The following is a 20,778-nucleotide window of genomic DNA, read 5'->3' as shown; positions in this document are numbered from 1 at the left end:
ATCCTCAGAAACTCAATGCTGTGCTGCAGGCTTCACTCCTTTGGGGCATGTGTGTGACTTTGCAGTGCATAAAGAAAAGGGACAAGGCTTATGTTGTGACATCCTGGTGTTGATTTTTCAAGTCTGATATCCTTGGCCCTCTTAGAAACAGTGCTACACTGAGATTATTTAATTTTATTAGTCAATTACTATAAAATTTAAAACTGCTTTATGATATTTTTCATATTCTCTCGATTATGAAGTCATTGTTATATTCATAAGATTGTGGAAACAGATTCTGGGGCGAAACTAGATCCTGGAATAGTTTGCTGCATGAGTGCATTTAGTTCCATCTTCTCTTTCTTTACTGCTTAACATGCAACTTAGGTAGTTGGCATCATGTGTAACAAGATGATAGGCAGGTGGGTGGGTAGAAGGTTAGGTGGATGGATAGATGTGAAATGGCTGAAATGACATCATATTATATTATTCTTTTTTGTACAATATTCAGAACTTAGGATAGGAAAATATATAATGAGATGAAGTCATATCAGACAAGTTCCTTCTGGATGCAGAACTCTGTTTTATACCAGTTCAGTTATTGGTATCATGTCAAGTTTTGCTCTGAGAATATTTGGTTTATGGCTTACTTTTAACCATGATTAATTGACTAAAGTACAATTGCTGAGTTAATATAATAAGTGAAGTCATAAATCATGGTTCATAAACCAAAATGGCTAGATTTACACTAAGCCAAAACTAAATTGTTTATAATTTAGTTTATAAACTAATTATAATTTAACACAATGGGTGAACCCTGAATGAGCTTCTACAAAGTACACTTTTGCTCATTTCAATGAACACATTTAATTTGAACACTTCTACAAAGTACACTTTTGCTCATTTCGATGAACACATTTAATTTCTTCCCTTATTCTTGATTGTGACCAATCTATTAGACCAAAATTTTGGTTGCTGCTCAGATTGATTAGAAGAGGTCCAGCTTTACTTATTCTTTAAATGGCTCTCAGCTGTATGAAATTGGACTGGCTAAGCTCTCAAAGCTGTATCAATCTGCAACTTTTTTCCTAGGTGTTCTTCCCAGGAAAAGAACAACTCTAGATGCCTGTTGGTCTGTCTTACTCTTGCACTTTTAATTTTTTTAGCCATTTTTAAAGTTTCATTTTTCTTCCCTGCTTCCAATTGTTGTGGCTTTTACTAATGCATAATATTTTCCTATATTGCATTCTATTGATGTTTGAATTGCAAAGAGCTGTGAAGGCTTTTAAGTCAAAACACTGAATATACCCATACTGCAAAAAAGGATTATAAATTCTAAAACCAGTAATAATAAATTGAAATAAATTGTGTGCAGTTCTATTTCATAGTACTTTACTAATATTTTAATGATATGACAAGTAAAAGGGCCAAACTATATCATTTAATTATTTTCTTCTGCCTGTGTCATGCATTATGAGGAGAGTGAATCATATGCCTTGTCCCATTTCAGATATTATTAGAGTAGATCTTACAATAATGGCCATAAAAGTGAGTAAACAGGGCAAAGAACTTTTCTCTGAAACGAGCAAAGTTGTTTTGATAATGATTCACTCCCCCTAGGCTAGTGGCTTATAGTACTTAGACCTGAAAGGGGCAAATGTGGTTTGGATCCAGTACAGGCACCATCATTGTACCTATTGAGGAAAGCTGTGCCTTTTCTTGGTCTTGCACAGTAGCAATGCAGGCTCAGGAAAATACATCTTTGAGTAAAAGAGGCATTAAAAAATATTAATGAGGTGGTGACTCTTTAATTCAAACACATTTTCCTGAATTTGTACAGCTACTGGTAACCTCAGGAAAAGGTGCAACTCCTTTAAAGACCCACCAACAGAAACAGTGAAATTGCTAATACCACATCCAAAGTATGTTTCCTCACTTTGGATCGCAGTATTCTGTATAAAAAAGATGAACCATATACTTCAGTAAGTGGACTATTAGTTTCTAAGAATCAAAAAATGTCTCTCATAGGAATGTGCATGTGGTGTGAGTGTATTTGCTTATATAAGTGAAGAAGACAATGAACATTTTAATGAGAAATAAAAATACAATTTTGCATATTTATGAAAAACTGGACTTTTTTACTCCCTTATCAGATCAAAACTAACTTCAGATGCTGAAAAGGAATCAGTAATGATGTTTGGAAGGAATCTTCGTCAGCTGCTTCTAACAAGCCCTGTGAGAGGTCGAACATTGATGGGAGTTGACCCTGGATACAAACATGGCTGCAAACTGGCAATTATTTCACCAACCAGTAAGTCTTCTGTGCCATCTGAGAAAGGTGCTACTTTTCTTAGTAGGACATAAAGCATCTTTTTTCAGCTGATGTTCTCCAGACTTATTTGAACCTGGCATCTTCCATTCACACATAGAAACTCATACAGGTAGTCCTCAACTTACAACCATTCATTCAGCAATTGTTCAAAGTTATGACGGCACTGAACAAAGGGACTTACCACCTGTGCCTGAAGTTATGGCCATTGCAGCACCCACGCGGTCACATGATCAAAATTCAGGTGCTTGGCAGCCCACTCGTACTTACAATCGTGGGGTGCTTCAACTTCTTCCACCTGCCTATCTCCCCCCATGTATGCCCTTTTGCCCCCCTGCCACCTACTTTCCGCCTTCCCAGCTGACCTTCGCTGTCTTTGCTCCCACTGTTGACGAGGTGTGCCTGGCCTGGTTGCTGGACCAGGCTAGGCTGGACTTTGGCTGTGAAAAGAAAAAAAATCCAAAAGCAACCCCAGAGCCACAGTGCACTAAAAGCCCCTTTGCAAAAGGCTCCTGGAGTGCGGCGTACCAAAATACCCCTTTGTGCCATGCTCTGAGGTGCGGCTAAGCTTTTGGCATTTTTTTTTTTTTGTAGCATAAAGCAAAAGCCAAAAGCCCAGCCCTGCCCAGGAGCACAATGCAAAGGGGCATTTTGGTGCACCGCACTCCAGGAGCTCTTTGCAAAGGGGCCTCTTGGCAAGGTTGCAGCCAATCCAATAAGATCTGGCAGAGCTTAAATGTGATTTAAAACTGATGCAAGAATAATGGCTTGCTATGAGTTACAATTGATAGGAAAAATCTATGTGTGATTGATATTGAAAACCCTCCAAGGCAATCAAATCTGACTGAATTTATGGAAGATTTTTTCAGGAAGCTCTTTTCTTTGGTAACGGATTTTCCAGTTGAGATTGATCATGTGATTAAAATTCCTTTAACAAGAAGGAAGTCTGGAACTAGTTCCAATATTATTATTGTGCAATTCTTCTGTGTTGCCACAAGAGATGAGATTTTACATATATTTTGTCAGGAATCGGTAAAATCTCACTTGAAATGGTGTTCTAGTCAAAGCAAAATATCAGTTTATCCTGATTTTACTAAAGAAGTTTCAGAAAAGAGAAAGATGTTTACAAAAGCTCAAAGTCTTGCCAGATCAATACAACTTTAATATTTCATCCACTTTCGGGGGGAAGCAGTGGCAGATTGAAGACAGCTCCGTTTTTGCAGAGCTGATAGCCATGGCTGACAAGAGGATCCGGTGAAGGATCCGGCTCTTGGGAACCACTCTGGACAGAAGAGATGACTGGATCACCCATAGGTACTCCTTACAGAGGCTCCCTGTGAAGAGATTGCAAATTAGCTATCTCCAGCAGGGTTGAACACTCTGGAAATCACAGGAAACATTGAGCCCAAGCTGTGGTTCAGAGCCTTCAAAAGGACACTTCAAAAGGACACTAGATACTAAAACTTCCTCTTTTAATTGGCAATGGAAACAACTTATTATCAGTTTATTTGGAAATTAAAAACCTTCTGAAGGGCACGTTGCTGCGCACCAGGAGAATTTCCTTCTATCCTTGAAGAAAGAAGATTCAAGTAAGTTTAAAGATTACAAAGAAAAAATGTAATTTTTGAAACAGCAAAAGGGAGTTTAGAATGTTGACTATAGATAGTTAAGGGGTCAGACGGATCTGAAAGAATAATTTTTTTGGAGTGTTTTAAATTTTATAAAAATACAGCTGATGATTTTGGAATTAACTGTAAGAAACCTTACTGTGGGAAAGTTTGGACTCTGAAAATAAAAGACAAGACTGGGCTTTGGAAGTTAACTAGAGGGAACCAGAGATCAATTAAAGGAGAAGATACTTACTAACATAATGGAGAAATACTATTTTACTATAGAAAAAATTAAATCAGCTTGGGAACAATGTGTTCAGGACCTATTTTAAAAAATTTCTGATACTTTCAAAGTGGAGCCAACAGGTTATAGAAGAAGAAAATATTCTATTGGATAAAATAGAGGCTGAAGATGATTTGTATAGAGATCTTAAAATGGACTTTAAGAAATTGCCAGACTATAAAGGAGATATGGAAGACATGGAAAAAGATGTTGTGGATTTGAAAAAGGACTTTAAAATGTTTGTCTATAAGAGTGACTTGGAGAAAGAAGCTGCTTTGGACCTACAAATTATACTGATTGATGCCTTAACAATTAAAGGGGACATCCAGATTATAAATCAGAAGGGTGACTCTGAGAGTTATCTTATTTTGGATCCACAGAAGGGAAGTATTAAATTTCTGAAGTTGTTCCTGAATATAGACAGAGAGAAAATGATAAGAGATCATCATGTGAGACTTTATTTGAAGAAGCGACTGAAGATCAAGCCTCTTAAAAAGAAGAAAAAGGAGTTCAAAGTGGACTTATTTGATCAGAGTTAAATTGTATAAGTTGTGATTTGGGGTTGTTATTACTGGAATCTTTTTTTTTAAACCAGGACTATAAGTCAAGGATTTAAAGATTTTTTCATATAGGGATAAACTTTCTATATCCTATTTTTAGAGAAAGTTATAGGTAGTTATAGATAAAAGGGACCTACTTGATTTAGTTTAAAATATACAGTAGATGTTACTATTACTGGTATTTTTTATGCCTATGGGGATAAACTTTTTATATTTTATTTATTAAAGAAAGTTGTAAGTCAAAATGTATAATGGATTTATTTGTCTAAGGATAAATATATAGTATTCTGGTATTCTTAATGCTTTTGCTGAGTAAGACTGATGATTTATTTTTTTTATAATTTGGCTATTGTTAAGGGATGAGAAATGAGAAGAGTTTGTTCTATAATACTAGAGAAGGTGTTGTTGTTGTTTAGTCGTTAAGTCGTGTCCGACTCTTCGTGACCCCATGAACCATATTGCGCCAGGCCTTCCTGTCCTTCACTGCCTCCCTGAGTTTGCTCAGTTTCATGCTCATTGCTTCAGTGATGCTATCTAACCATCTCATCCTCTGCCGTCCTCTTCTCCTTTTGCCTTCAATCTTTCCCAGCATCAGGGTCTTCTCCAAAGAGATCTCTCTTCGCATTAGGTGGCCAAAATATCTGAGCTTGAGCTTCATTATCGATCCTTCCAATGAGCAATCAGGGTTGATTTCCTTTAAGATTGACTGGTTTGACCTCCTAGCAGTCCAGGGGACTCTCAAGAGTCTTCTCCAGCACCACAGTTCAAAGGCATCAATTCTTTGGCGCTCAGCCTTTTTTATGGTCCAGCTCTCACAGCCATACATTACTACTGGAAGAGAAGGTGTTAAGTTACTGCAAATGTTTATACTTGTTTGGAGGGAGGGGGAGTCACTTTTTATATGTCTTTCCTTTCCTTTCCTTTCCTTTTTTCTCTTTCTCTTTCTCTTTCTTTTTTGTTTGTATATCTTTTTTAGTTCTGTATTAGCTTTTATCAGTGTAAAACTTTGATAAAAATATTATTTAAAAATATTTCATGTGTTTTCCAGCTACATTCTGCGTTAATCATCAAGATCAGATTTACAGATTTGATCATTCTTTGAATGCAGAGGCTTTTACATATCTTTAAAATCTGCTGAGGGAGAACCCTGATTGTGTTTCATTCCATGGAATCTGCTGGGGGAGAAGTTTGAGTTTGCTTACAGTAAAAGCCTCAGTTTAAAAGTCTCTATGCCAGCATTTTTTTCTGTTTTATTATTCTTTATTATTATTTTACTAATCAATTATATTTTGATTAATTTCAAGGTAGAGAGTCTGGGCATACTGCCAACTCTACTGTTTATTTTTAGCACACAGTACCTTTCCTTCAACTAGTAATGTTTGAAACTGTTTTGTAATTTTCAGTGTAGGAAGAGAGATGAAACCACTTCCCTTTGGGAAGTTGTCAAATTCTGTGATTTTTCTTTTTCTTTTTTTAGGATTCTTTTTAATCTCTTTAATAATGTCGCTTGTTTTTTTATTTTTATGCACATAATCACATTTTTCTTTTTTTCTTTTAAGTATAGATTCTATATATACATAATAGAATGGTATTTGAATAGTAAATTGAGTCTTTATGGAGGTTCTACATCTGTGAGCAATACTAGAAAATATGGTAAATATTTAAACATAGAAATGTTTATTATTAGATATTTATTAAATGGTACAGGTCATAAAATGAATTGGTATTGGAAGAATATTGATGAGTGGGCCAAAATAAAATTAATGGATGAAGTTAGTTAGTCTTAATGTAAAAGAGTTGTGAGAATCTAAGAAACAAAATGGAATCTTAGCATATTTAAAATCATTAAAGGCAGATATTGCTTATCTCCAGGAGACTCATTTAATGGAACAGGATAAATCTTTATTAATGAAGGATTGGGTGGTTTACCTCACAGATACTTCAACAAAAACTAAAGATGTGGCCATTTTGGTTTGAAAAGGATTCTCCATTGATGTACAAGTTATCACTGATGGAAATGGGCATTATTTAATTTTATGTGCTAAAATAGCAGAGACTGCAGAAGCTATGGTTAATATTTATGGACCAAATTTAGATTTTCCTATTATGTTTTATGAATTTCAACCCCTGAATGCATGTATTTATGATAAAGTGATAATAGGAGATTTCAGATCCTGAGCTTGATAGAAATACACTGACATGGAAAAAACTGTCATTAGTGAGGGAAACAATTAAGACTTATATGGAAGAATTGAATTTTATAGACCTCTGGCATTTGATATATCCAGCTAAAAGAGAATATACATTTTATTCAAATGGGCACCAGAATTTTTTTAGATTTGATTATTTTTTAATATCATCAAACTTATATCATCAAATTCAAGAATGTATTATTGATGTTTGTAATGTATCTGATCATAGTGCAATCACCTTGAAATCTGTGTTTCAGAAACTGGTTAAGGTATTGAGAAATTGGTATTTCAGTGTTTCCCTATTGGATGATAAAGAATTTGTATAACAAATGCAGGTAGAGACCTCACAATAATTTGATTTAAATTCAAAAACATCAGGTGCCTGAATTTTTGAATGGGAAACATATAAAGCATACATTCGAGGTAGAATTATTGCTTATGCATCATACAAAAATAAGATTAAAAATAAAAGGGAAAATAATTTGAAAGATGAACTGAAACATTTATGGTTAGATGCCCATCTATAGTTTTGTACAAAGAAATACAGAAAAAGAAATATGAATTAACTACTATAATATCACAGCAGACAGAATTCATGCTAACATGTTTACAACAGAGATATTGGGAGAATGGTGAAAGACCTGGTAAGATTTTGGCTAATTGCTTAAAGCATAAAAAAGATAGGGCAATGATTCCAATTAGAGGTGAAAGAGATGAAATGTATAAAAGTTCAATGGATATAAATTGTCAGTTTTTAAAATTTTATTCAGAATTGAATAGTAAACCAGGGAATGTATCGAATGAAGATATAGAGGTCATTTTAAATAAAATCAACCTGCCACATTTAGATGATACACAAAAACAACTTTTATTCACTCTACTATCTGAGGTAGAGATTAAACAAATACTTTTTAAAATGGCAAGTGGTAAAACACCAGGATTAGATGGATTCCCTATCAAGTAGTATAAAACATTTATAAATCTTTTGGTGCCAAAACTTTGTCAAGTGTATGAAGAGATATTTGAAAAGGGAATTTTATCAGTGGCATTTAATCGAGCTTATATTACAATTACACCAAAAACAGGTAAAGATCACACTCAGCGTGCAATTATCACCCAGTCTCCTTGATTAATGTTGATACAAAGATTTTAACAGCAATGTTAGCTAATAGATTACAGCAAGTAATATTGTTTATTATTAAGAATGATCAAGCAGGGTTTATAAAAACTAGCAAGCAGCAGACAACATTAGATTAGTTGTAGATCTAATAAACTTGAATACAAAGATCAATTCGTAATTTTATCATTAGATGCTGAAAAAGCTTTGACAAAATACCTAAACAGTACATGTTTGCCATACTAGATAGATTCGGATTTCCTTTGGAATTCATAAAATGGATCAAGATATTATATGAGTTGCCCCATCTAAAGTAAAGGTTAACAGTATGCTACTTTCCCATTATTTTGAGGAATTAGACAAGAATGTCCACTCCCGCCCTTGCTTTTTGATATTTGCGTGGAACCTTGGCTTGTGCTATTAGACAACATGGGGAGATATACAGAGTAGTACATAATTCAGTTGAACATAAACTGGTTTTATTTGCAGATAACATTCTTCTGTTTCATTCTAAACCTCACACTACTATTCCAATGTTGATGCAAACGATAGATACCTTTAGTAAAATAGCAAGATATTCTATTAACTGATCCAAATCGGAGTTGATGCTAATAGGTGAAAATTTGATTACCCATCCATTTAAGGAATATCAATTCCGTATTTGTACCGAATCCATTAAATATTTAGGTATGTGCATATCCAAAGATATACCTCACTAACATGTAACATAAATAAAATATATAAAGAAGTTTCTTCAGATATGGATAGAGGGGAGTCATTAAACATTACCCTTTACGGAAAGGTGAATGCTCTCACAATGAATATTATTCCCAGATTCGTTTATATCCTGAGAGGAATTCCAGTTTTTATATCTGGAAAATATTTTCAGAAAATAAATTCATTTAGAAAATTTTTATGGGGTTCTTTGATTCTGAGAATATCTTTACAGAAAATGCAAATTGACAATTAATGAGGAGGATTTGGTTTTCCAAATCTGGAGCTATATCATCAAGCTTACCTATTGTCAAGTATTAAATACTGGAAGCCAACAATTGGTGTTAATTTTCTGATTTGGGCAACTTTGGAATATATATTGCTTCAAAATAGGGAAAGGAGTACAACAAGGCTGTATACTGTTACCCTGCTTATTTAACTTATATGCAGAGTACATCATGAGAAATGCCAGGCTGGAAGAATCACGAGCTGGAATTAAGATTGCAGGGAGAAACATCAACAATCTCAGATATACAGACGATACCACCCTAATGGCAGAAAGCGAAGAAGAACTAAAGAGCCTCTTGATGAGGGTGAAAGAGGAGAGTGCAAAAGCTGGCTTGAAACTCAACATTAAAAAAACTAAGGTCATGGCATAATTCCTGGCAAATAGAAGGGGTGGAAATGGAAGCAGTAACAGACTTCATTTATTTGGGCTCCAAGATCACCGCAGACGGAGATTACAGCCATGAAATTAAAAGACGCTTGCTCCTTGGGAGGAAAGCTATGGCAAACCTAGATAGCATATTAAAAAGCAGAGACGTCACCTTGCCGACAAAGATCCGCATAGTCAAAGCTATGGTTTTTCCAGTAGTAATGTATGGTTGTGAGAGCTGGACCATAAAGAAGGCTGAGCGCCGAAGAACTGATGCCTTTGAACTGTGGTGCTGGAGAAGACTCTTAAGAGTCCCCTGGACTACTAGGAGGTCAAACCAGTCAATCTTAAAGGAAATCAATCCTGACTGCTCATTGGAAGGATTGATAATGAAGCTCAAGCTCAGATACTTTGGTCACCTAATGCGAAGAGAGGAGTCTTTGGAAAAGACCCTGATGCTGGGAAAGATTGAAGGCAAAAGGAGAAGGGGACGGCAGAGGATGAGATGGTTAGATAGCATCAGTGAAGCAATGATCAAATTCAGGGAGGCAGTGAAGGACAGGAAGGCCTGGCGCGATATGGTTCATGGGGTTACGAAGAGTCGGACACGACTTAACGACTGAACAACAAAAGCACCTTTGGTTGGATGGAAAGTATTAGGATCTAAATACAATAGAATTCTAGTATCTCTGGAAACAATTATGTCAGAAATGGAATGGAATGTCTAATTTAAAAAAAATTAAATCCTTTTTCCCGTGCTAAATTGACTTTATGGGTAAACCCAACATCAAAAATTGGGGAAAAGATGATGATATGGAAAAATTGGATGGAAGCAGGGATATTGACTTTGGACCAACTGATAGATGATGAAGATGAATTTTTAACATATGCTGTGTTAAGAGATAAATATCAGCTATCAGATGTAACTCAATGGCAATATTTGCAGTTACAACATTTGTTAACAGCATTGTTTGGACCAGCAGCATTTTCAGCATCTGAGACACCTGAGATACTAGAACAACTTGTTAAATCCTTTAAAACTAAAAAAAACCCTACTATTAGTTTTTATAGATATTTGTTATCAATAAATCAATATGATATGCAGATGTTAAGAGATGAGTGGAATAAACAATTAGAGGTTCCTATATTGCCTAGACAATGGAGAATGGCTTAACCTCTATAAGCAAGAGTGTCAATGGACCTTAAATTATGACTTATAGAACAAAAAATAATATTTAGAATTTATTAGACTCAATTACATTTGTTTAGAAAAGGATTGTCTAAGGCAGCATTTTGTTGGAGATGTAATAAGGGCAATGCTTTTTAAAACACGTGTTTTTACAATGTCCTATGCTTACTAAGTTTTAGGAGAAAGTAGTGAACCATATAAATGTGACTGTGCGACAAAAGCTAAAATTATCACAGGATAATATTCTTTTGAATTATATACCTAGTACATGCAACTTGACAACTGGACAAAGTAAATCAATTCTCTGTGCCTTTACTATGGGTGAAAGACTGATATTGCAGCATTGGAAAAATAAATGTATTTACATTTATTCAATCCATTTACTCAATGGATTGAAGACCTGATTGCATTGCCACTTGTGAGCTGATTGTCTATAGTCGTAGACTTTGTACGGACAAGTATAATGAAATATGGGACTCATTTATACAAAATACAGTAGGTTTAGAAAAACATGATAGTCATATAAATATATTACAGATGTATGGGTATATGGTAGTCCTTCGGGTTCAAAGGAGACACACTGTTTTGCAGTTCATCTGTGGACATGGAGATGGCTCTGCAGTCCTAGCCTGGAAGTGCAGAGTCTACCACAACGGGGCATTGAAAGTCCATTGCTGTAGTAACTGTGAGTGTTATTCCGTGACGCCGCTTATGGTTTTGTATCAGTTTTTGGCGGCGCCTGTCTTCAAAGCCAGTGGAGGCTTCATAACACAGGGCTCACCAGTGGGTTCTGTCAGTAACTGTAGCTTCTAGTTCCCTTGGTCAATCTGAAGGTCTCTTCCCAGACTCCAGTACACTATAGAGCTACTGGCGAGGCATACGGTGGTCATCCATTCTGATGTGTCCCACCCACCATATATGGGTTCTGATAAACAGGGACTCAATGCTGGTGGATTCTGCACAATCTAAGACCTCCAAGTTGGAGACATGGTCTTGCCAACAAATGCCGAGGATGGAGTGGAGAGCACACATGTGAAATTTCTCCAGTTGTTTGATGTGCCTTTGGTACAGAGTCCAGGAGTCACATCCATTTAGGAGAGAAGGGATAATCACAGCTCTCTAGACTTTCAGGTTTGTGGAGATACGGATGTTGTGTTGATTGAGCACTCTAGTATGCAGCTGCCCCAGTGCCTGGGTGGCTTTGCTGATCCTGGAGTCAATTTCTTTGTTCAAAGACCCATTGCTCGAGATGATGTTTCCCAAGTATTTGAAGCTGTTTACATTTGTCAGCTGGGTGTCATCAACAGTGATTTTGGGTTCTATGGGATTGGTATTTTGCATGGGCTGGTAAAATATTTCCGTCTTGTTCAGGCTAATAGTCAGGCCGAAGAGCATAGCAGCATCTGAGAATTTGTTCAGCATCAACTATAAATCACTGTCTTTGTGCACCAGGAATGCACAGTCATCAGCAAAGGGGGGCTGTTGGATGACTGTATGGAGGCACTTTGTCCGTGTGTTTAAGCAGCGATGTTCAAAGAGAGAGCCATCCAATGGACAGCACGTGACAACAAGCAAGTAAAGAACAAATTGAACAAGACTGGGGCTGGTACACAATCCTGTTTTACCCCATTGGAAATGGCAAATGCAGCTTATGTATCACTGTTGTAAAGAACCTGTCCTGTCTTTCTGTCGTGGAGTAGCTGAATCACCTTCATGAATTTCCTTGGGCATCCATAATGTCTCAGGATGATGCAGAGAGCCTCCCTCTTTACAGTGTCAAATGCCTTTGCCAGGTCAATGAAGACAGAGTAAAGAGGCTTGTTCTGGATGCACTTCTCCTGGACTTGCCTCATGGCAAATATCATGTCTGCTATTCTCTGTTCTGGCCAAAAGCTGCACTGCACCTCTGAAAGGTTCCTTTCCAAGACAGTGACAAGTCTGGTGTGGGTCTTCCAGGCTGTGTGGCCGTGTTCTGGAAGTTTTGTTTCCTAACATTTTGCCAGCATCTGTGACCGGCATCTTCAGAGAGCAGGAGCACAGACAGGAGCAGTTCTCTCTGTGCCCAGGGTGAGGTGACCCTTTTGTGGGTATTTATAGAGATCTGGGGGGGGGGGATTGAGGGTGTGTGGTGGGGGGGTTCTGTGCTCCTGCTCTCTGAAGATGCCGGTCACAGATGCTAGTGAAATGTTAGGAAACAAAACTTCCAGAACACAGCCACACAGCCCGGAAGACCCACACCAGCATTGTATTCCGGCCGTGAAAGCTTTCGACAATACAGTGACAAGTCTGTTTGGGAGAGAGTGGGCAAAGATCTTGCCTGCAATGGACAGCAGTGAGATATGCCTGTAGTTTTCTCAGTCTGATTTGCTTCCCTTATTTTTCTAGAGAGCCACAATGAGGGCGTTATGGAAGTCATCATGCATGTCTTCTGTGGACCAAATGTCTTCCAGGATATCTTGGAATGCTTATAAGGTGTTTGGGTCTAGTGTTTTATAAATCTCAGCAGGAATGCCATCCTACCTCTTGATTTACTTGAGTTCATCTGCGAGATTGCTTTCTTGATCTCATCAGTAGAGGGAGGCAGGTCTAGGGCATCCAAGATGGCAGCTGAGGAGTTTGCTGTAAGACATCATGATCAGCTGTGGACGGCCTATTGAGTAGGTTGGAAAAATGTTCAGTCCAGCAGTTTTTCAGTCTTTCCTGGTCTTTGATCAGGCTTGTCCCATCAGATGACAGCAGGGGGGAGCATCCTGATTTAGAAGGACCGTAAACTGACTTTATGGCGCTGAAGAACTCTCTGGTGGCATGCATGTCTGCATAGTGTTCCACCTGCTCAGCCTTTCTCTGCCACCACTCCTGCATTTCTTGCAGTTCCATCTGTACTTTGGACTGCAGGTGCTTAAACTTATCTTTCTTTGAGACAGATGATGGATCGTTCTGCCAGTCTGCATAGGCCTTGTTCTTGGCCTGGAGGGCTGCTTATGGTTTTCATCAATCCAGCCTTTATGCACCCAGGTTTTCAGTCAGAGCACAGTTGTTGCAGTTTTTGTGATGACATCTTTAAACTGCATCCACTTTTCAGAACAGGTTCCTACAAGCGGTAAATTGCCGGAGAATTTTTCATTATATATGTCTTGGAAACGTTGGACTTGGCTTGGGTCTTGCAGTCTGCCAATGTTGAATGACTTTCTGACAGTCCTTGGTTGCTTACGATGTAAAGGGCCTATGTGCAGGATGAGGACCTGTTCAGCACTCAGCACCTCACGTAGCTCAGGTGATGGTGACATTTTTAAGGTCGTGCTGATGTATTATGACATAGTCAAGTAGGTGCCAGTGTTTGGATCTGGGATGCATCCAGGTAGACCATGTTCAGACTTGCAAGCAAACAAATACACATATATACGTACTTGAATAATATTTGCATTCGATAAGTATATATATAAATAGAATTGTAATTGTTTACTGTTACAATGACATATACTATTTTTTTTCTTTGTCGTACTTCTTTCACTTTTTGTAAAGAAATTTTATGTTTTTTTCTGTTTGACAATGTTTGTATTTCCATCATTATCATCATTGTTTTGCTCTTTTTCTTTTTGTTATTAATTAAAAAGCAATAAAAATAAATATAAAAAACTCCTCCCTTTTTAAATCTTGCTGATATTGTGCACGATCAGATAATTAAAGTAATTTAAAAGGTTTTATTAGTCGAAGAGGCATCAGCTACAGTTTTAAAACTCAGTGTCCACACTTCTGCTGAGAACTGGGTTGAAGCCTCCCGGTTCTTTTGCTCAGAGTTCTACTGAGCTAAACAGGTATATGTAAGCATAAAATATTGGGAGAAATTTTCATTCATAAACCACAATTATGCACATTACTTTCTACTACAAAGGAATTAGTAGATATTAAATGTTTCATTAGTATTTTCAATATAATTGTAGCTAAACTCACATAGTCAACTCTGGTTCGCAGGAAAGCCAGCTGGGTGACTTTGGGACAGTCACTTTCTCTCTCTCTCTCTCTCTGCCCAACTCACCTCACAGGGCTGTTATCATTGGGAAAATAAGAGGCAAGAAGCTCTTATTATGTATGTCACCTTGAGTTGTACACAGTAAAGGCAGGATATAAATCTAATAATAATATATAAATAAATAAATAAAACTGGACCAATTGGCTAAATAATACCCTTGGTAATACCTGAGTAAAAGTATCAGACACAATAACACTTGAACAAAAACCTAACACCCTGATGATAAAATGCCAACTCCCATCAAATTCATCTGTAGGACTGGTTGAGGAAGTTGACATAAATTCTTTGATTGCTAATATTTAGTCAGAATGTATAGCAAATCCTTTTAGGATAAATTTACATTTAGATTTGATAACTATGAAGCTTTTTATTAGCTTTTTATATCTATGTTTGAATTACCAACCTCATTTATACATTGATAAATCTTATATAGAATTTTAACTACCGTAAGTTGGGCTTCCAGTCAAGAATAGGAACAAAAGAGGAAGCTCATTTTATTCTCCCATCTCTAAAAGGACATTTTGTTTTCTGTTTGAAGTCATAGCAGTCTAAACTGGGAACCTTGGTTACTTCATCATATAATGTGTTAAGAAACAAGCAAAATAAAAAATTGTAAACTACAAAAACATGATTGGAACAAACAGGCCTTCCTCTTTTCAGTTAAAAAGAAACTGTGATTAATTTAAAATCAGAAGCAAATAATTAAAGTCTCCTCACAGCTGTATGTGTAATAAAGGGGGTGGGGTTGGGAACTGGGGAACATACATGCCCAAGGCTTCTTGAGGTTTGTTCCCACCATGTTCAGCCATAGATGTTACATGATCCTAGCAAAACAACCTTATATTTCTTTTCTTCTCACCTTAGGTCAGATACTCCATACAGATATTGTCTATTTGCATTCTGGTAAAGGAATCCATGAAGCTGAGAAGATTCGGAAACTTCTGTTGGGTCACAAGTAAGTTTTTTAAAATGTTGCTTTTGCCTATATATGTTACTGCTAAGCTGCAGCATAGAAAGGGAACTTTTGATATTTTAAAATCTTTATATGGTGGTATTGTGAGGAGGTATGTTGAAGAATATATATGTGTTAATGAGAGCAGAATGTGTTAGGTCTGTGACCAACTACCAGCTACCTTATCTTTGATGTGAAGTGCCAAGAATAGATGTAAGTGTATTTTGGTTTCATTTCCATTGTATACTCACACACTTCACACCTTCTTCACTTGTGTATTACTCCTATCAGTACTCTGATAGGAAAAGCAAAAGGTATATAAAGCTTCTTCTAGAAGAATGAAGGGGCTCCATATTTTTTTAAGGCAAGCAGATTTCCTTTTCCATATTAGTTTGGAGGAGGTTCTGGAGGAAGAGAAACAAAATAGAAGATGGATGATATGATGGTCTTAGATGTCCTTAACTTTAATGCCGTCTCTCTCTCTCTCCCCCCCTCTCCCCCCCTCTCCCTCTCTCTCTCTCTTCCCCCTTCTCCTTCTCACTCTCTCGTTAAAGCTGTGGCACTATTGTGATTGGCAATGGAACAGCCTGTAGGGAAACTGAAGCTTACTTTGCTGACTTAATTATGAAGAAATATTTTGCACCTTTGGATGTCACTTACTGGTAAGAAAATATGTAAAATAATATTTCATTATTTTCATTGGAGCTCAGTGGAATTTGTTTTTATAAAAATGTTTTGAGATGATAATTCCCCTATATATCATATCACCATCTATTGCACTGGGCTGTTTTTAGACCTAATCCATAAACCCAGATAAATAAAACCCAGATAAATAAAACACCATTCCTGTGTTCATACAATATGCCATAACCAGACAAATACATCAAAATAAGGCATTCCCTGATAGTCTGATTCACATAACAGTAGGTTAGTTCCTACCTCACACTGAACAACAAACTATTCTAACTAGTGTATGAACAGTCATTATGATTATTAAAGATAAATGTATGTCTAAACAATATCAAATCAGCCTGCTTTTTTCTTTCTCCTGCTTTTTCAAATATCTTTTTTGATTAAAAGACTGAAAACATGTACATTTCTTGTGTCTTTTGAATTGGCCAGATAAAGAGACTGTTTATACAAAATCCATATTAAGATAAAGTTAAATATAGAATTCCATGTTTGTTTTTTTAGGACCCATGTTAAATAGGCAGTTTTGGGTAGCATAATGGCTAAAAATGTGAAATGTGGAAGACTACATACAAATTGAGAGGCTGTTTGGTGATGTCATCTAGTGGATCTCCTTAGAGTTGTGAGGAATTTATTAAAGTGCTCCTAGCAACTATTGTCAGTAGCCTTTCTCCCTTATCAATCTTCCTGGACATTCCTATTGCAGAAATTTAGTGTCTCTTCCAGAGAAGAGTCTGAAAGAAAAGATAGCAGCTACCAGGAGCATTGATGATGATCATTATGATTTTTACAGAGGGGCTAATGTTGATGATGGCCCTCCTAGGATGTTTGGTTCCCAAGAACTTCCTGATGCTGTCTTCACCTTCCACTAGACCTGGTGCTGGAACCCCAAAAAACTCTGATTCAAATGTTGCCATAGCTATGTGGAAATGCTGAAGATCAGCGTTAGTGTGGTTAACTGGAGGCCCTTTGGTTTAATAGATAAGATGTGAAAAATGGAAGTTTGATGATTGTCTTGAGTATTTCGCTAATGCATTAATGTGTTAAGCATAGAACTCCTCTGCCCTCATCTGAATTAATCAGTTGAATATCTTAAAGAAATCAGACTACCGGTGATAGAAAATTATTTTTGTAAGCTCTTTTGCTTTCTAGGACTATAGTGCAAAATGTCACATGCTTTATTTTGCTTAAGCTAAAGTTTTTCCAATCTAAACATTATTAAAAAAAAACTAAAATAGCTTTATTGAAACTATATGTTTTTGTATTGTTAAATATGTACAATTTATGTATAATTTGATACGGAGAAAGTGAGTGGGGAGACTGAGGTGGAGCCAAGACTCATTCCTGCTGACTCATCCCTCTGGGAAGTAGCCCTGCAACTTATTTTAGAATAGCCTTCCTCAGCTGTGTGTCTTCCACATATCCTTGACTACAGTTCAGAACAGAAACTTTATTACAGACAAAGACCAGCATAAAACAATACATTATAGAAGGGTATAGAAATGTAAAACTATATTATGAAAGGTAAGGAATGATACACTGTGGGGGAAATGGGCACACACAACCCACGGGCAATCCAAGCCTAAGCAAGAATAAGATTAAAATATGGTTAAAAATGTATATTTTTTACAAAAATTCCCTACATAAATAAATTTTAAAAATGGTACATAAGACAAGTAAATATAAATACATAAAACAAGAAGATATACAGTAGAAGCAGGTGCTGAAGACAGAAGGAAGTGAACCCATAAGCAAATGAAGAAACAGAAACCACAGAGAGAAACTATTTGCTAACTTCTTATAGGCACCAGCATCTTCCTGATTTTACATGCTGCCACAAAGTATTTTCCCACATTATATGTTATTGTAGGAGTCTTATCAGACAATAGGTGCAAGACATAAAAATGCTTGGGGTGATCTGGAAAACCTACTAGTAACAGTGTAATATAGGTGCTGCGTACATGGCTATAATTTGGCAAACCAGTAGGACATGCTCAGTTGTTTCTATCTCCCCATCCCCACAAAGGCACAATCATTCTGAACAGGGTACTTTATATACATATACGTATACATATACATACATACATACATACATATGTACATACGTACATACACACCCCAGCACCACTGAGGGAAGGGTGTCAGAGTAAAGACTTTTTATGGCCTGCATAAATCAGTTCTGGAAGATATCACACAGGTTTTAGACAATACCTTATGCACTCTTCCACAGGGCGTTTGGGGACTCTGCCTAAATCAGTTTGACACTCCACAGCCATAACACATTAATAGATGATATTACCTGCTCTTAGCCCATTCTTAGCACCTTCTCCATGAAAGAACATATTTCTGGGTAATTTGCTTTCAGGGGAGAACATTCAAGACGATTTACTGTATAATTATCTGAGAGTATCAGGGGAGCAAGGCACTTAGGTAGGAAGTAAAATTTCAGCCAGTAGGTGAAAATTGAAAGCCACAACCTGGCCTCTATCATCATCAAACCTGATTCAGGGCGTAAGGCTGCATTAAAAATGCAACCAGACACTTGAAATACCACCCTAAGGAAACTGGACTGAGCAAGTTCCAAGGGGCCACAGCTAGAAAATGACCTGAGCTGCATTCCACATGTGACTGAGCGAGAGATTTTGCTTGAAATAGTTCAAGGGCAGCTGGGAGGCAATGCACCCCCCACCCTTTGTCCAGTAGAATCTCAATATGGCCACTGAAATGTTTTGAGTAGTCAAGCCAGCGTAGCTATCATGTGCCCTTCAACAACCTGAGGCATGAAATACCACCCCCAGATTACAGTTCGAAGTTCCTGATGCTAATATGATTTAAGGCAAATATTTTATGCAGTTCTGAATATCTGTTTCAAATTTAAAGCAACTTCAGAATGTTTAAAATATGATTATGCTCATAGATCTTTGTTGATTAGAAGTTCAGAGATAGCCCTAGCAATTCTTCTTTTTATAATATTGCAAATAGGTCTCGGTCAAGGGGAGGATAATGGGGAATAAATATTGTCATTTTTGTACTTTTTACAGTGAATTTTCCTGCCAATTTACAAGGCCTATCCAGCAAAAATCAAACTTTGTAATGTACACTGATTTCAATTTCAATGAGAAGGATGAATTCTACCTTTGAAAGAAATGAGGCTTCAGTTTAGAAGAACTGCATTGACAGGGTATTCTAATGAGCTGTGTTTAGATAAGTTTAGTTTACATATTTAACTGTATCCAAAACATTAAACAGAGTGCTACATGTAACATCCTGATAGGTAATATGTAGTTGGATTTTATAAGCCTTTCCAGGATAATTTTTTTATTCTGCAAACAAAGACATCTAGTTTCCCATTGCCACTTTTTCCTCACCCATTGTCAGTTCTCAGTTTCAGTGGGAGATGGTAGTATTTGTATCTATAAGGTAAGTTAGGATGAATCGCTTGGGTATATCCAAGTTCTCTGCTTTTTGTTGATAAGAGCCAAAATGCATTAAAAGCTATCATGTTATTTTACAAAGTAAAGGTTCCTTACTTGAATAACAAAATTATAGCTATAGAAAATGTTATTCTTCTAAAGACTGAGTTAAAAAATGGTATCTTAAACTTAACTGACAGAGGCGAATATTAACTGGTTGTTTGGAAACAACTCCTAATTTTCATTAATTGTACATCAGTGCAAAGAATATTCAAGCTACCAACTCCATCGATTGAAAAAGACTTGTTTGTTAAATATAGCACTGTGGATTTTCTACTCCCTGCCTTGTTTTGATTTAACATGGAATCTTCAGCAATATAATAGTGAATTGCGCCTTTAACTTTTGAGTCAGAAAAAGTATGTTACCTCTAAGAAATTTGGGAAACAGATTTAAGCAGGGCTATTGTATCTGGGCTGCAAAATCCAGACAAACCATTTGGAAACAGATAAAACCTAACTCTCTGTTGTAATCTAATGATTGTCTGGAACGTTGCAGATAGCTCTAGATTTAAGATTTATTTATAACCATATACTGTTAGAAATTCAAATGTGTGAAGCAATCCAAATCAAACTTCTAGATTGTTGTTGCCTTCAGGTTTAACAGTATTAACCCATGATTTATTATGAATGGAATAGGTATTGGATGTAATCCCTCCTGTCTCTACCTGTATCATATGGTATAACCACAAAGAATTCAAAAGCATTTGTTTTTCATGCTACTCAAAACTATGATTAATCAAATATATTTAATTAATTAAACATATGTGTATGCTATGGAATTCGTCCAGTATCCTAACAGCTTACAGCAACAGGACACACAATCTAATAAAATGTCCACTGGAATAATTACTCACTGAACCCAAACCCTACATAAATACAAAATGCAATATTCATAATAAGATAAAAGCCAGATAAATATCACTTACAATTTACACAATTAAAAAAGATACAATGACTATCAATCCTCAAAGGCCCTTTGGAAGAGTTCAATTTTCATCAACTTTT

At 36.6% G+C, this 20,778-nt stretch overlaps 1 protein-coding gene across 2 annotated transcripts in view; it reads left to right on the top strand.

Moving 5' to 3' along the window:
* SRBD1 (S1 RNA binding domain 1) overlaps positions 1 to 20,778 on the top strand; it is a 206,253-nt gene that overhangs the window by 37,045 nt on the left and 148,430 nt on the right. For both annotated transcript variants that reach the window (XM_088147762.1, XM_088147769.1), the window contains exons 12-14: positions 2,133 to 2,290; positions 15,523 to 15,613; positions 16,165 to 16,272. In XM_088147762.1, the coding sequence (XP_088003888.1) occupies positions 2,133 to 2,290; positions 15,523 to 15,613; positions 16,165 to 16,272 (357 nt within the window). The remainder of the gene's footprint in view (positions 1 to 2,132; positions 2,291 to 15,522; positions 15,614 to 16,164; positions 16,273 to 20,778) is intronic.

This window comes from Python bivittatus, unplaced genomic scaffold (assembly GCF_059951505.1).
Source record: "Python bivittatus isolate LINGU-HERP-01145 unplaced genomic scaffold, Pbiv_v1 ctg000020_np1212, whole genome shotgun sequence".
Lineage (NCBI taxonomy): Eukaryota > Metazoa > Chordata > Lepidosauria > Squamata > Pythonidae > Python > Python bivittatus.
Note: the sequence above shows the minus strand (reverse complement) of the source record. Positions and strands in the feature narration are given on the sequence as shown.